Source organism: Lampris incognitus, chromosome 4 (assembly GCF_029633865.1).
Source record: "Lampris incognitus isolate fLamInc1 chromosome 4, fLamInc1.hap2, whole genome shotgun sequence".
NCBI lineage: Eukaryota > Metazoa > Chordata > Actinopteri > Lampriformes > Lampridae > Lampris > Lampris incognitus.
The window spans coordinates 48,681,777-48,699,711 of record NC_079214.1 but is presented as its reverse complement, the minus strand read 5'-3'; the positions used below and the strand labels follow the sequence as shown (position 1 = coordinate 48,699,711).

Sequence of the window (17,935 nt, the reverse complement as noted above, 5' to 3'; positions counted from 1 at the left end):
GACACTGAACTGCTACAGAGCTTTAAGAAACTATGGTTAGAGTCCATTTCTGGATACATTTAATCAGTGAAACACAACCAACCAAGCATATACAACTGTTTCATCCATCCATTATCCAAACCGCTTATCCTTGCTCAGGGTTGTGGGATGCTGGAGTGTATCCCAGCAGTCATTGGACAGCAGGCGGACAGACACCCTGGACAGACCACCAGTCCAACTGTTAAATTTGTTATTTGCATTAAAATTTACAGATTCACAGAAAAATAATTTTCCATTACTGACCAAAGGTAAGTAAGCATCAATGCAGAAACCTGACTTGGATGTTAGCCGAAAAGAAAGCCTGGGTGAGCACGTACACCATTACTGCTATCAAATAAACACCTCCCCTTCGTAGATGTTTGATAAATTAGGCCCACAACATGTCCAGGATGAACAACAGGAAATTCACTGATCAAAACTGCATCTATTCATCCATAGCTTCACTATCCTGACAAATGTATCTATATATACTGAAGCTTACATACATATATACCCACACACACACGTATATGTATGTATGTATGTATGTATGTATGTATGTATGTATGTATGTATGTATGTATGTATGTATGTATGTATGTATGTATGTATGTAATATGTGCGGGTGTGTTTGAATGTCTTACCCCAGACTGCAGGTCTTTGAGTGTGTGTGTGAGGATGATGTTGAAGACGGCATGTGACCGACTGCTCTCCTCGTTCATGTTGGTTGCCGCGACTGTCCTAGACTTATTCCCTTCAGACATCAGGGACTCTATATCCTGTAAGGACATGCCAAGAGAAGATTTTTTTCCCCCAAACACTAAGGATAGGCCTACCTTTAGAGAAAACTTTTTTTTAAGAGTTGCCATATGCCTTCTCAAACATACAAAAATATTAAGAGCTTGTCAGATATCCTGGACTTAAAAAAACCTAAAATGATAAATAAAAGAATAAAAAGGATACAAAACAACAGGAGTAGATAAACATATGATTGGATATTTCTGTAAGGAATCAGGAATTTTTATTTGTCATTTCATTTCATGCACGTGCGTACATGAAATGAAACAAAATATAATTTCCCCCAGCCCACAGTAGTGTAACACAAAGAACATATATATCCAAACTACAAAAAAAAAAGGAAAAAAAAATCTACAGGAACACATATATCCAACATAAAACAAAAAATCACTGTCCAAGAGAGCGGACATCAGGGTGACTGTCAGAACTGCCGGTCTGCATGGGCTAGCAGTTAGCTTAGCCTGTCCCGCTTCCACGTCCTGTCAGACCGCCCAATCATTATTTTAGATAGCCTCTTCAAAATGTGATTGGAAGGATCACCAATTAGATTACCAATTAAATAATACTTGAAACATCATAACATTTCCTAGAATGAATTTTAACATACCAAGCGTTTGCCATTCAAACATCAAGAGGCAACTCAAACAAGACTTAAATTATAAAGCTTAAAGCAACACAGTGATTCTAGCTGTGATGCTGGCACACAATATAGTAGGCTAAAGATCAATTTATGAAGTACAGCTTTAAGCCTAACAGATATAACCTCAGCAGCCTTTCCTTTCTGTTCATTCCTCTGCAATCTTCTACTTTGCTACTTGGGCAGGTAAGCTGAGGAACCATTAAAAGTCTGGACAGGCATACAGACATACCGACTCACATACAGTTTTTTTTTAACTCTTACTTTTATTTACCATTATCTCTTGATTAGGTAAGAGTTTTGGCCTCTTTTCTGTAAAGTACTTTGTGATCAACCTGCTTGTAAAAAGTACTGTAGAAATGTTTTCAACTAGAAACATTAAGAGACACACACAGGGACAGGATGGGAGATCATTTACCTTGTAGCTGGCCACAGCAAGCCGAGACAGGCCGTCCACGTAAGGTCCCAGAACCTTATGTTCCCTCACTCTCAGAGTTTGTCTGCTCCTGGAGAAAAACACAAAAGCACAGCGACATTATGAAAAAAAAAAAAGAAAGAAAAAAAAACATAACAAAACATAACATTACATAAAAAAAACCTCAACTTGCCATTGAACACTTAGGGCTCACCACTCTGGAACCACATGTGTGATTCCACTGCCCTAGCATGTAATCACCCTAGTCCCTCACTCTCTGGGCTTTTCCACCTGCAACTTGTCTGTACAGTATGTAGGTTGATATCAGTTTTTCCCCTACCATTGTCTTGGCAGGGAAGGCCACCCTGCTAAGGGAACCTACCAACCTGCCAAGGGGAATGAAAAAAATGTAAAATGACAATGAACAAGTCATTCACCACAGCACCTGCATAATGGTAGCTAAAAAAATCTAGGCTACACACTGGATATGTTACTACTTTTTTCCCCCCTTTTTCCTTTTTCTCCCCAATTATACCTGTCCAATTACCCCACTCTTCCGAGCCATCCCGGTCGCTGCTCCACCCCCTCTGCCGATCTGGGGAGGGCTGCAGACTACCACATGCTTCCTCCAATACATGTGCCAGCCGCTTCTTTTCACCTGAGAGTGAAGAGTTTTGCCAGGGGGACGTAGCGCGTGGGAGCTATTCCCCCCAGTCCCCCCCCCCGAACAGGCACCCTGACCGACTACAGGAGGCACAAGTGCAGTGACCAGGACACATACCCACATTCGGTTTCACACCTGCAGACACAGCCAATTGTGTCTGCAGGGATGCCCGACCAAGCCGGAGATAACATGGGGATTCAAACCAGCAATCCCTATGTTGGTAGGCAACAGAATAGACTGCTACGTTACCCAGATGCCCATGTTACTACTTTTTAAATGTAGAGTAGTATCTAAAGCTTGTCTGTACAGTATGTAGTCTGATATGTATAATCTACTTTCTACCCTGTATAATTTTTAGCTTTGTTGAATTGTATTATAGCCTGGCCATAGTGCCATGTATATAAAAGTATGTGCACTGGTAGTCATAGGTAAAGCCCTATTGAAAACCTATAGAGTTCTCATTAGGATTCAAAAGATTCTAGACTGGAGCAGTGAAAATTTGTTTCTGATCAATATATGAGCATAAAAAACAAATCAATAGGATGAAGAAAAAAACAAAAAACAAATAGCAAACCAAAACCCACGACACAAACTCATCCTGATGATGGCAATGGTGGTCACCTAAGAGAAGCAGCCATCACTTTTTCTGTGTTTAGGCAGCCAATCTGGTGTCGCTTATTCATGTCACATAAGTGACACACACATATGAGAGTCCCAGGAGCCTAGCTCCACCAATCATAAGAAATATAATCTAAAGAAATTTTTTAACATGCCATGAGCCAGTAATTTAAGACTAATTGGCATTTCCCACTTTGAACAGCGTTAGATTTACAACTGTGCATATTAGGTCTGAAGATTACAGCAACATTCTCCTGCACCATTTTTTCCTTTTTGTTTTAACAGTTGGCTTCAAAGGCATGCACCATACTGCCCCTTATTAAAAACCCTACCAGGCCTGAGAGCTTCATCATTCTGTGCTCCACAGCTGAGCCCATCTGGCTGTCAGATGGTCTGCTACTCTAATCCCTGTTTTACTGAGGTTACAGGTCATGTAGTGAGAAGGGGTCAAAGGTTGTGCTGTCTGGGGTCCCTTGGGTCACAGTATGGACAGAAGCCATCCGTCCTGATTTACTACTGACCTGCTGGACATGAACTCTGTGGACATGAAATGCCTTCTGCCTGGGAGCACAGGGCAGGGAGCTAACTTTCTTACCACCATGAGGTCAGTGGAATCCAAAATACACCAGCCACCTTCACCATTTAACCAGCCAAATTTTTGATTAGGACGTTTGAAAAATTACCAACGATATAGCATTAGTGTAAGTAAGTGGTAGGGAACTAGACAACAAAAGATAAGGCCAGGTTAGTTGAACTTGCATAGTGGAGCTGATATTCAAGTGGAGTGGAGCTGGTTATGTACCTGTACAAGCATAATGAGAACATTAATCCTTTATTTTGTTTGTGGATGGTATCATCTGAAGTTCTTATGCTACTTGAAAAGTCAAGATGGTTGGTAAAATAGTGTAAGTGGAAGAGTAAATTTCCATGCTGTTAGAGGTGTTCGAAGGAGATGAGGTGCAGTCATACCCTTTTGGATCAAGGAGATCGCGAACCTTCTCATTGTAGATCTCCATATACGAGACCTCCACTGTGAAGCTCTCCTCTTCCCTCTGCTCCCGAAGTGTGCGTGCAAAGAGAGCGCTGCACAGGCGGGGGATCAGACCGGGCTGGTCCACAGAACCCATCATGGTGTAGGACTTACCAGAACCTGATTATAGAAAAGAAATGAGAAAAATCATACTGTCTGGGGATGAGACTGATAAACTAACAAAAGAAATAAAAATTACTAGCATATATTCAACAAACCATATACAGACATGTACCTGATACCCCTTTCACACTGGCCAAAAAACCTGCTAACATCTGCCTTTGGTGGTCAATGTTACATTGACCAAAGGCGGATGCTAGTGGGTTTTTTGGCCAGTGTGAAAGGGGTATGAGTAGCAACAAAAGAGGTGATGGGATAGCACAAATTAAAGGATGAACAGGTCTCCAAGGTCTACAACTTGTTGTAGAATAGGTATAATTCCCATGAAAACACGTGTCATTCGTTCATGTCCACAAGTTTAACTTTTTTTATACTACATAGCTAACTAAACTGTAACAAATTCAGCCCTGCTTTGGCTCCCCATTACCAACACCTTCAATTGGGATGGCAAAAATCCACTTAGCCACCAGATAAACACTGGTGCATTTTAGATGAGACTGGTTATTTACTAATTATTGTACTGCACCAGCAACTCCAACAGGTGATAAGCCATCGTTTGAGGCCATTTTCTAATTTAAAACAATGCTGTCTGGTAAAGTAATGAGACGAGCTTGTGTCTTTCCAGCCAAATTCTCCGATTAATACATATATATATATATATATATATGTATAAAAAAGTTTAATTTGGCTACTGATGACTAGCAAACATATCAAGAGGAGAATACCATGGCAAGCCCAGGAGTCCCAGGAAGTTTTTGTTGTCAGTGCTAACGAAGATCAGAAGAATTCACTCAGTCCCTGTGCTTAAGTCATAATAGTTATAATACCTATTTATGTTAGTCACTAGTGTGTCCTTTCTGTCATGAAACAGTCCATGTTATCTTGTACAGTTATGTTGTCTAGTAATAGTATAGCCACTGCCATGTGATTGTGTTCTATTTTTTTAATTTTTTTATTTGCCCCCACTTTTCTCCCTAGTTGTACTTGGCCAATTACCCTATTTTCCGAGCTGTCCCAGTCCCTGCTCTACCCCCTCTGCCGATCCAGGGAAGGCTGCAGACTACTACATGCCTCCTCCGATACATTGTGCAGTCGCCAGCTGCTTCTTTTCACCTGGCAGTGAGGAATTTCATCAGGGGGACATAGTGCAACGGAGGATTACGCTATTCCCCCCACCTTCCCGAACAGGCGCCCCGACCCACCAGAGGAGGCACTAGTGCAGTGACCAGGACACATACCCACATCCAGCTTCCCACCCGCAGACATGGCCAATTGTGTCTAGGGATGCCTGACCAAGCCAGAGGTAACACGGGGATTCGAACCAGCAATCCCCATGTTGGTAGGCAACGGAATAGTCCACTACACTACCTGGACAACTTGTGTTCTACGTTTTAGTTAGTTTTGGAGCGCTTAAAGCATCTGCCCATCTTGGGAGAGTGAGCGCTCCTTTGTTGCTCTCCCTGAGGTTTCTTCATATTTTTTTCTCCCTGTTAAAGGAGTTTGTTTTAAGGAGATGTTCCTTATCCAATTCGAGGGTCTAAGGACAGGAGGTTGCATTACTGTAAAGCCCACGGAGGCAAATTTGTGATAATGGGTTATACAAATAAAATTGACTTGACTTGAAGCGTGAACACAAAAACTGAAGGTGTGAAGCAGCATACCAGTCTGTCCATAGGCAAAGATACAGGCATTATAGCCCAGGAAGGCATTGTTGAGAAGAGATTCTCCAAGGCACTGGAATACCACCTCTTGTCCTGAGGACAGAAACACATGTGCACACACACAAATACACAGACAGACATGGAGACACACACATATGCACACTCATAATTTCCTCTGTGATTTCTTAGTTTCTTTCCTATACGTAACAGTTTTTGTCCTGCAGTGCTCTATAAAGCAGCTTGTGATAAATCAAATTTATTGAAAAGAGTTGTAAAGGTTTGACTGACTGACCTGCAAATTTGTCCTTTTCTGACTCATCCATGGACCAAAAGCAGTAATCATAGGCAAAGACCTGACAGACAGGAAAAACAGGAGCCATATGAGACAAACAAAGAAAGAGCTAAACAGGGAAACAACAGCACCCTATTTTACCTGGGATTTTTACATGTCAGTGTGTTTCAGTCAAACTTGTCTTTGTTATGGGTTCTTGCACACATAATGCCAAATTCTATAACATGAAAAAGCAGCATAATTTTATTTAGATCAAGGTCGAATTATGCAAATTTACCAACAGCAAATAAAGGCATTAATGACAATTATGTATGGGTGAGAGACAATGTGTCTCTTTCTTTTGAACTTGGCTTCAGCAATAAGAAGACTGCTATCATAGCTGATAGGAAAGATGCAATAATATGTGCAAAGTCGAAAATTGGTCCTCTTTGGGTGAGGAGGAGAACAAGGTCATCATCGCAGGATGATGTTGACTCCATCATTCTTTTTCTGAAGAATTAACTTGCACAATTTTTTCCAACATTACCTCTACAGTATCGCAAATTTGCATTGTGGCCGGTATGAATAATTTTGAGGTGTCATGTACCCCCTTTACACCAAGCCCTTAACATGTGTCCATAGCGGGTCAAATGTTAGTGTAAATGGGTTATCCTGTGTCCACTGACCCATGCAGATGAACCACCTTGCGATCAAGGTCGGATCTGACCATGTGTTGGTCACTCTGAAAAAAGGCGGACAAGGGTCGAGCAAGTAACTAGCTTACATTGCTGACTTATACCACACACACTAATGTGACTTTGTGCAGACTCACAATAGCCACATTCATTCATTCATTCATTCATTCATTCATTCATTCATTCATTCATTCATTCATTCATTCATTATCCAAATCGTTTATCCTACACAGGGTCGCGGGGATGCTGGAGCCTATCCCAGCAGTCATTGGGCGGCAGGCGGACAGACACCCTGGACAGGCTGCCAGACCATCACAGGGCCGACACACACACACACACACCTAGGGACAATTTAGTATGGCCGATTCACCTGAACCTGCATGTCTTTGGAATGTAGGAGGAAACCGTAGCACCCGGAGGAAACCCACGCAGACACAGGGGAACATACAAACGCCACACAGAGGATGACCCCCAAGGTTGGATTACCCTGGGGCTCGAACCCAGGACCTTCTTGCTGTGAGGCAACTGCACTAACCACTGCCGCCCTACAGCCACAGTAAACAGCAATAGAAATGCTCTCCTCTGGAAATGCTGCCGGCCACATCTGACCCTCTCTACCATCTCTTTTACTCTACTCTGCCTAATGACCACTAGCAGTTTGTAAAATTGCAGCATTGGAGATATCTTAAGGCTTACAATGAAATGAAACAAAGTTATGCAATCGGGTTGGAGAAACTGTCCACCGTGATCAACTCCATGTTGAACTGGCTGTAAATAAAGCTTGCATCCCATGTTAATGACATAGACCACAGAATAGACAGTGACGTGACGCCATGCCTGACTAGTGTGCTATTCCCGTGTCTTGTGTTTACAGTTCACATGAAGAAAATGTGAGTCATCAGATTTGGTGTAAAAGTGTCCCTAACAGGTCAGCCCCGTGTTGGGAAACGTGGGCTGAACACACTTCCTATGTGTAAAAAGGGCAAAGTAAGCAGCATATTTTAACATTGTGGAGATTTAATTTTGGAACAAGCTCTTCAAATGCTGCTGCTCGTGAAAATTTGAAATTGCAGTTAACATGATGGACAGAAAACTTAGAGAAGGTTTGTTATTGGTCAAAACAAGCTGTGCCCTATGCTGCTGGCCTGTTTAAGTTTTTTTAACAGCACCTGCTACACTCTACAAAATGAGGGTCATCATAGGTTAGGACTGAGCTCAAGGGCACAGTCAACTCTCCTTAACAGCCTTTCATTGGGATGATGACCTTTGTGTAAAACTGCAATTTTTTTTTCTTTAAGGGTCAACATTTTTGTCTGGGAAAATATAAAGAAGGCAGAAATTGAAGCATGAGTGTGGCTTAGTAAGTCAATACAGAATTTAAATGCACAAAAAAATAAAATATAAAAGACTGTTTTTCAGTTGGCTTTAAACATGTGAAGCTCATTGAGACCTTATAATTGTTAGGGTGGTGACGCACCAAAAATTTTTGGGGGCAATTACAAAGCTCAAATAATTCTGCTGGCAACAGGATGACCCTATGGGACTGTTGAAAATCTGAATCCAAATCAGCCAGAATGTTCCTTCAGTGTTTCTAACAGTGTTTTTACAGTAGCTGTTACAGATACACCAAGTCTAAGAAACACAGTATGTCTTTGTTTGGAATAACCATGAGTCACAATGATGAAATTAGCTCAAAGTGGAAAAGAGGGAGTGTGCGTGCGTGTTGTGGGTGTGCATGTGTCTGTTACCTTGGATTGATTCCTGATGATTTTGAGGGGTAGGTCATAGTCCACAGAGTCACGTGGAGGGGCGAGAGAGAGAGAGAGAAAGAAAATTACATTAAGAATGTGGCGCAGAAGGATTTAAAGATTTGTTGGTAGTGAGGTTTTTAATGTCCAAGATTTCTACAGACTTCAATGTAAGTGCTTGTGCAGCAGAAAGAGAGTAACTGAGTTTGAGTTGGAAACAGAAGATGGTATGTTAACAACTAACGCTTAGGGATGTGCAGGCAAACAGATGGGTGGTTGTAGGGCTGGACAAGCAGAGACGGGTGGCTGCAGGGATCTCAGAGACATTTACCTACAATTATCATTACCTATTAATATTTGAATGTCTTTTTAATGTTTATCTAACTGCACAACCTACCATTTGCTCCATAACGGCACTGCAAACACTCTGCATACAACTTTCAAACACCCTCCTCACACACAGTATTTATCTTATATATTCCCATTATTTATTTCTGAGATCTGGCTGGATTTGAATATATACCAGTCGACATACTAAAGTGTGGGGCTAGCAACACACACACACACACAATAAGCCCAACAATTCGGTAGACGAAAGAGCAGTGAGCACCGCCTTCCTCCAAACCCCCGCTCTACTACGTCATCCATAGGACTTTGTTCAGTGGACCCAAACCCAGAGAGAGAGAGAGCGCGAGAGAGAGAGAGAGAGAGAGAGAGAGAGAGAGAGAGAGAGAGAGAGAGAGAGAGAGAGAGAGAGAGAGAGAGAGAGAGAGAGAGACCCAGGAAGGGTGGGGGTGGGGATGGGTGTGGGTTGGTGTTGGACAGGCAGAGTAGCCTGAAGCAACTCCCTGTAAGACTTGTCCGCCCGACAACCTTATAGATGGACAACACTTCAGGCTGTGCTCATGTTTACTGATCACACACGACTTATACAGATATGTCTGGACACATCCAGCACCTGGGGGGGGGGCGGCAGAGTGGGGGGGGGCATAGTGCCCTGTGCATGGGAATTCTTGTCTGAAGCCTGGCCAAACAGCAGCAAGGCTGGGTCATGCTGTCTTTAGAGGAGTTGTTGGGATAAGTGGAAGACTGGGTGGTCATTTAAACCACTGTTTTCCTGAGTTGGCGGTCTTTTTTCCATTTAGAAATATCTATTTGGCTGGAATAACAGTAAAAAAATGGCTGGTGAATATTTGGGTTTACTAGGAAATGTTGGCTATATGATGAAAAAGTGAACAGATTAGATTTTCCCACATAATGCCTCGGAGTAGGCTTTCCGTGGTGGGCAGACTTCCAAGTGGCAAATGGTATTAGAGCAATAAGTGGTGTTAAATCAAATAACTGTGATTGAAAGAATGGGATGGCAGTCATAGAGAAGAGGATGATTGTGGAGGGGGGGTGTAAATAGAAGGGAAGGGTAGAGGGGTGGAGAGAAAGGTCAAAGATGTTTGTGCATCGAAAGAATCAAGGATGCACCAATCATCTTGTGATATCAGCGAAAATAAACAGTTATGGTTATCCGATGATGGAACAATACAGACAAAAAATCTGCATAAAGATGATTTACCTGTATATTTTTATCATTCCTCCCCTTAGTGCTGTTAAACGTGATGGCTTTCATTTGTCTCCCTTGCTTTTTCGGCATCACGTGCAGCCTACATTTAAGGATGTGCAATATGTCTCTCTGGTGCTGTAAATGTATGACTGCCTAAAGGCTTTGCATTAGCCAAAATGTCAGTAATATGGAGCCATTTCACAGTTCATGATAAGGACCACACAGAAGAGCCGTTTGTAAAAGCTGTTCCACTGAAATATCAAAAGGGGCACATCACCAACATAACTTTTAACCAAAAACTGTTTAATACTGTAAAAAAAAAAAACCACCCAGATCAGTACGTCAGGTTTAACAAAGCAGCATATCAAATGGACCACAAAAAGTGACCAACCACCCCAACCGGGAAGGACTGAATATCATTATAGTTACTTATTTTCTTATCGTGTATATATATATATATATATATATATATATATATATATATATATATATTTTAGCTGAATTTACATTGAAAAGGTTGATTCCAAAGGAAATTTTGACTATTGAATTTAGGGGTAATTCAATGACTGAAATGTTGAAAACAAATGACAACCATTTTGGTTGAAAAACAGAGCAGGTGCGCCTCCTCTCCATTGAGGACCTGGTATCAAAAAATCTACCAAGTGGAAACAGCGGCATTCCAAAAAAAGAGGAGTGAGGCCATTTCCACTTAGCTGATGGATGTTTCTAAACAAACATTTCAGTATTGATTTTATTATTGGCCAATATTTTTTTTCCAGTGCTTTCCAACTAACAGTGAGAGTAAGTGGACTATGCATTTGTGAGTCTGCGCATTTGCATGGATATTGGTTTCCTAGTCAGCCTGTATTTCCATGTCCGCGCGTGTGTGTGTGTGCGTTTGTGTGGGTGTGTGTGCGCGCGCGCAAATTTCTGTGTCTGTCTGTACGTGCATTAGTGAGCAAGCTCCCATGACGACGTCTGCTTGCTTGGCTCAGACACATGCCTGCTGGGCCCCAGGCAGCTGCTGCCAACTGGGCGCTTTTAACATGTGGGGCATCTGGGCTGATATCAGACAGACTGCAGCTACATAACACCCCAGGTTGGTTGGCTTCTCTCTGCCCCACTCCAACACAGAACAAAGAAAACCTGCATTGTGTTCTTTCTGACATTAGATAGGCAACGAAACAATCATCAACTAAATGTTTGTAGCTGGTATGCAAATGTACTTTTACCAGTCACTCTGGCGGGTAACCAACAAGGTCCCATTTCATTCTAAAAATCTAGCAGGCTTAAAATATTAAATTAGAATCTTGTTTTCCTTCAGCAATTGTAACTAGTGGATGCAACCTTAGGTGTCTTGCTGTGTCTCTATAAGTCTTTTTCCATTGCACAAGAAAAAACAAGAAATAGCCCAAACAGCAGCTAATGGTAACTGGTAACGTTTTCTGTTTTGTTTTGTTTTTTCCCCCTTAAGTTTTATCTTCACGTTTGATGTGTTAAAAGAACACAGCTATCCACACAATTAAATTGTATCTAGTCATTTAAGTGATGCAGCGTGCATTATGAATCAGCGATCCACAGTACTGTTAGCCCCACCCAAAGGTCCTGTTCGTACATGTGCATTTCACACCCTGCCTTCACCATGGGTTCTCAATGTTTGGAAAGAGCAAGTCAGAGATCATGGGTGTAACATGGCAATAGACTGAACTCTCTCAACTTTAGCCCTCTACCATAGTGGTGATGATAGCTGAGATGTATATGTTGAAATAGTTAGCAAAATGGATGCAACCATAGACAATTGTGCAGCTGTGCAATCTTGTCACTTAAAGAAAAAGAGGCTATTAACCAGGGGTTTTCTTGTTTCTTCTGTTTGACATTTTGGGGTGCAGCGAAAAAAAATCTGAGGATAAATGATCAAGAAACATTAGTTTGGCTGAATTATTCTTATCCCCCGCTTTGGCTTTTTATTTATTTACAGCAGGAAAAAATATTTCTGCAAAATAAAACCTTGTAGAAATTTGAAATAATGACATAACTATTTCATAGTTTTAATTTATCAGTGTCCAAGGAGTGGAACATCCTGTTTTTCAAATTCCTTTTACCAATTGGAGGGTAGTATTTGCTTTTGTAGATAACTGGTATCCCCATGACATTAAGTTGACATGGATTTTTTTAAAAGCAACAATGTGAACAAGGCATAGCGAGTTACAGGAGTAAAAGACAGAAGTTCCTCAGCTGATATATTTCCCTCAAGTCAGTCCATTCATATTTAAACCCTCTGAACTCAAGCCCAGGACCAGGCTGGTAGCACAGCAAAACTGTAAGTCTTCCTTTACCTTCTTGTGCGGGAGGAAGTATTGTGACCTGCTACAGATTGGTCCAATCTTCAAAGAGACGATAGAATAGGACTGCAGAATAGATTGAGATGCTGGAGATGATTCTCCCACTGAATACCCCTGGCCATTTACCACTTGAATGTGATGAATCTCTTTAACTATGTTTGCTGTTAAGCAAGATGCAGCTAAAAGCACTGGTCTGGGGCCTAGCCAATCATATCAAGTTACTATCAGAAAACCATGTCCAAAAGTCAGTCAATCTTATGATGATCCTTCATCCAGTTTTCTGACTCAACTTCTTGTTGCTATGCAAACTGATGCTGAACCTGAGACAGACAATGAAGGCGGCAGGCGAAATGCATATGCAGTGAGAAACGTTTTTAAGCCCAAGTTAATTTTTTAGCTAAAATTATTCAATTACAATTCAATTTAGAGCCACCTATTCAGGATACACATATCTATACACACAGTTGTCGTATACTCACAAATGTTGATAAATACAGAAACAACTTTAAAAAAACAGCAGAGTAGAAATGTTTTTCAAAATTTATACAGAGTAACCTTTTCCCAAAGAAGAAAGACACCAACAGACAGAAAAGCGCGCACACACACACACACACACACACACACACACACACACACACACACACACACCTGTTTCACTTTAACCATGAACATTCTTCATGAACTGCAGAGGCTGAACCTCTGTGCTGGAAAAAATACAGCTTATCGTTTCGAATAAGTAACATAATTGATGTGCTTTCAGTCTGTCAGTAAACAGAGTTGAGGCTTATCTATACATGAAAAGGCAATTCATATCCCACACTATGTATCTATTTACCAATGAGAGGAGGCTTTTAAGGTGACTTTAAAATCAAACCTCTATTTTTCATCAGCTGATGTTACTAATTAATTTTCACATTCTTGTTCTTTTTACACTGCCTTCCATTTCCCCGCAATCATGTCTTTTAACACTTGAGGGATGAAAACAGCATGGAAACCTTTGACATGTGCCACAGTGACAGCTGTCACAGCAGGTTCAAAGGCTGCGGGCAAGAAGGGGCACCCTTGTTTCAGACCCCAATGCCCACTTACGCACAACAGGGCCACTTAGCCAATGAGAGGAGAGAATGAGGCAGTCAGGAGAGCAGAGAGCCCCCCCCCCATACACACACACACACACACACACACCCCTGGCCCATCAAATACTCCCTTCCCCCTACATCCCTCCATCCTCTCCTCTGCTCGTCATTTAAAAAATAACTTTACGCATGGCTGCTTTCTCCTCTCACTTTCTTTATGTCTCTCCCTCTCCCTCCCTCCCTCCCCCTGGGATTGTATAATCCTTAAACATTATGGGATGGAGGATGCGGAAGAGGTTGAGGACAGCCAAGGGGTTGGTGAGGAGGTTGGTAGAGTCTGGAATGTCAAGCTGAAGAAGAAATTGAATCAGTCTTTTACAGCACATACTGACACATACTACAAAAACAACAACATACAGTGAGGAGAGACATTATAGAATAGATTGTGGGAAGAACACTAAACATTCTATCTGTAGTAGACAGTGAACTTTAAATACCATAGATAGCCTACTACACATTACACTACAAATACATTTATGCAGATACATTCAGTATATACTATTCCAGTGTTCTGTGTATTCAGGAAGCAGAGTCCTCTGTGTAATGATCTCTTGAAGAAAAAAAAAACAAGATTTATATGCTACTGATGCCATTTCCAGACAGCCATGACACATCAGTCCACTCTGAGGCTGGCCTCATTCAAACTGCTCAAGGGATACCATACTGTCTGATATTTTCACTTACATTTGTAATATAATCCTTAATAGTTCTTGTGTGTGTTTTAACTTAGTTTTCATAGATTCTAAAGAAATTAACTGGTGATTTCTGAGACCATGAAGCCTCTGGGGCCTATGGATGGAGAAAACATTTTCCAAGAGTCAGAACAATGTCAATTTCAAACATAACCTTTAGAAGATGACTGAGAGCCTTCTGTCAGCTCACTAGATGTTTTGAGTTATTTTGTTTGAGGGGAACCAGGCTGACAACCACCGCATCTAAGCATCCCCCAACAGCAAAATATTATTATGGCAACAAAGACACTGATAAACTGACAAGCTGTCTGGCTCAGTGACATTAATAAGACTAATCTTCATCAACGCATATTTCTCACCCATCCATTCCCATGCCAACCCAATTACTATATCCAAGCACTTGAAAGAGGCCATGCTTAGAATCTTACTCACAGAAACTTACAAAAGGAACACACAAAAACATTGTAAGATATGGATACAGGTTAAAGCCATTTCTGTGTACTATCTTGGAAACCAAGCAAGCAATGCTCACGTTGCATCTTGCTTTCACCAGCCACTAGACAAATTGCTATCAGATAAAACTCCAGTGCTCAACAGCCTTTCACCACTCAAACATACACAAAGTATCAAGTCATTATGCAAACTCCAAGTCCCAGGCTGGCTAGCTGAAGTGAGAAAGGTGGTTAGAGAGGTGGTAACTCTCTCCTTATTAACAGATTAAACACAGCACCTGTGCCCTGGTCAAGTTGAAATGTTGAGGACTTATAACTTAGTCCATGCGGTTACATGGACAATATTTCTTCAACCCGAGTCCATGCGGTTACATGGACAATATTTCTTCAACCCGATTGAAATCATTGTGATGGATGCTAAATAAAGGGATCTGATAAGAAGAAGACGAAGAGGATGAAGAAGATGAAGAGGATTTGCCTGTTAATATGATTTTCAAGATGGACCCACATCACGTCCTGGGAGCAATATTTTACATTTCTGCTGTTCTTTCTAATTAAGCAGCAATCGTGAGTGGCAATATGTCCAAAATTTTCTACCAGCCACCATCAGCCCAACAATTGGTGATTGGGTGAAACAAAACACAAAAAAAACATACTTTATTACTAAGATTAGGTTTTGGCAAGAAATCTAAACATAACGCAAAGCACGGCTTCTAAGGAAAAGGACTCATAGCACTGATGTTTGAGAGCTGAAGGCAAAATTAATCCAAATTACTTGAGTGACATCAACTTCTCTAATTTCCCCTCAGGGATGAATAAAGTATTTCTGATTTTGATTCTCTACAGTGGTTCAGTTTAAGTCATTGAGAGTCATTGTGTATAAACTGGGTTATATTTGGTCTTATGTGATTTATTGGGTGTAATATTTTTTGGCACAACTCAATCTGTGCAGACACCCATGCAGAATAAAAACTCTGGCAGTAAAAATGAAATCACATTTACAGACTACTCAGTATCTTTTTTTTTTTTTGGAACTTCCCCCCTTTTTCTCCCCAATTGTATCCGGCCAATTACCCCACTCTTCCAAGCAGTCCCAGTCACTGCTCCACCCCTTCTGCCGATCCAGGGAGGTCTGCAGACTACCACACGCCTACTCCAATACACGTGGAGTCGCCAGCCGCTTCTTTTCACCTGACAGTGAGGCATTTCGCCAGGAGGACATGGCGCATGAGAGGATCACGCTATTCCCCCCAGCTCCCCCACCCTCCTGAACGAACAGGTGCCCTGACCAACCAGAGGAGGCGCTAGTGCAGCGACCAGGACACATACCCACATCCGGCTTCCCACCCACAGACACAGCCAACTGTGTCTGTAGGGATGCCAGACCACGCTGGACAATGGAATAGATTGCCATGCCACCAGACACCCAGGATCTAATGAACTTGATTGACTCATCTTTCCAAAATTGAAAAAATTTGGTTTATCCCTTCGGAAGCTCCTCAGAAAGCAATACCTCAGCCTCTCTTCCCAGACCCCTCTCAATCAGCTACGGCTCCACCTCATGTGAATATAACAGCATGTGGTATCAGGACCACTGGTACATTTACACACTGCTCACGGCTGCACTGACAGGGGCACGACCTTTGCTGGTTTCTTATTGTATATTAGGGTTGTTCAAGGCTCAGAGCTAAATGTATGCTGGGCTTAGCCTTGTTATTTTTCCCCACATCCCTGACAGTTTCAATTAAAGCGTGTGTGTTTTTTTTATCCAAGTACTAGGTGAAGTAGAAAAAAAAATCATTCTCAGTGAAGGCGGAAACATTCTCCAGTCCCTTGGATTGAGAGACAAAAATAATTACCACCAGTTTTTAATTTTATGCTCTTCCAAAACAGGTGAAACAGGTATAGCAACAAAACACAAACCCAATTTTAAACAGAACCCATGCTCCATAAGCCAAGGAAAAAGCTTGGAGCATAGCTATGGTGGAGCAGTTAAAATGACGATAAAAAAAATGACTGTGGTTGTTTTGGGGCAAGTCCCATGGGGCAGTATCAGGAACTGTAAAGATTTAAGCACTGCAGTGCTAAAAAAAATGCATGCCAGTTAACCTTGAATAAAGGTCAAACAAAAAAACCTAAGAAAACATAACATAACCTGCAAGTACAGTACACAGCCACCGTCACCACTACACTGGATGAGGTTGTGTTTAGGGTAGAAAACCCAACTTTTGCATCTACGTGTTACTTTACAGATTAGCAGAAAAATCTACTGTTCTTAAACGCAAAATCTGATGAAATCTACCTGATAATCAGGATAATGCTCGCTATACAGGAGAGAAAACCACAAAACATGGAACGTTGCCATTACTTATTGGCAAGAAGCTATGGTCTATCAAGATTGCTGACTGAAAACAACTAACAAAAAAAAGTCTCATTATTACTAAGCCAGATCTGACTCTCAGCATCAGCAACTTATTCCACCAGTCCAACATAGACTTACTCAGTTTCTTTTTTCTTTTTTTGGACAAATGCAGCAGAGACAGTAGTGTAAATGTAAAGGAGACTACTCTTCTGAAATCTCCTTCACATCATAGCCTAGTGTTCTCAAAAGCCATTCTATATAATCTTTTTCAACTTCCCTCTCGTACCTTTCCTCACTAGATTTTTTTTTTTTGCTTTAGCTTTACGACCCCTGCTATGATCATTCTAGTGTCACAAGAATGTGTTTAATCTTTTCACATGTTGGTGATCTTGAACAGAGGCTTTTCCAACTGTAGCACTTGTTGAACTACTGGTATGGAACACCCCAAAACCTCATGCATACTGTATGTATATGTATATAAGAATCACAGAGGGTCTGGAAGACAGATGCTGTGAAAGAGAGGACCTGTGTGGCAGCAAAGCAGTTTGGAAGTTAAAATGTCTTGTGGATCCTTATGTATATGAAGTGTGACTGTGCGAGAAGCAAGTTCAATGGTCAGCACAGCACTATAGGAAAGAGGCCCTTCGCCATTCAGCACTGCCTCTTCAGATGTGTGCGACTACCATCTAAGTGTCTGCAGGCAGGGCAGCTGCTGGCCTAT

The 17,935-nt window shown here is 41.5% G+C and overlaps 1 protein-coding gene across 1 annotated transcript in view; it reads right to left on the bottom strand.

The window, feature by feature from the left end:
* Window positions 1-17,935, bottom strand: part of kif13ba (kinesin family member 13Ba) — a 93,108-nt gene that overhangs the window by 56,285 nt on the left and 18,888 nt on the right. The window contains exons 4-9 of the mRNA XM_056278451.1: window positions 8,676-8,688; window positions 6,254-6,314; window positions 5,962-6,054; window positions 4,120-4,300; window positions 1,872-1,959; window positions 663-797 (exon numbers count right to left, since the gene is read on the bottom strand). Coding sequence (XP_056134426.1) covers window positions 663-797; window positions 1,872-1,959; window positions 4,120-4,300; window positions 5,962-6,054; window positions 6,254-6,314; window positions 8,676-8,688 — 571 coding nt within the window. The remainder of the gene's footprint in view (window positions 1-662; window positions 798-1,871; window positions 1,960-4,119; window positions 4,301-5,961; window positions 6,055-6,253; window positions 6,315-8,675; window positions 8,689-17,935) is intronic.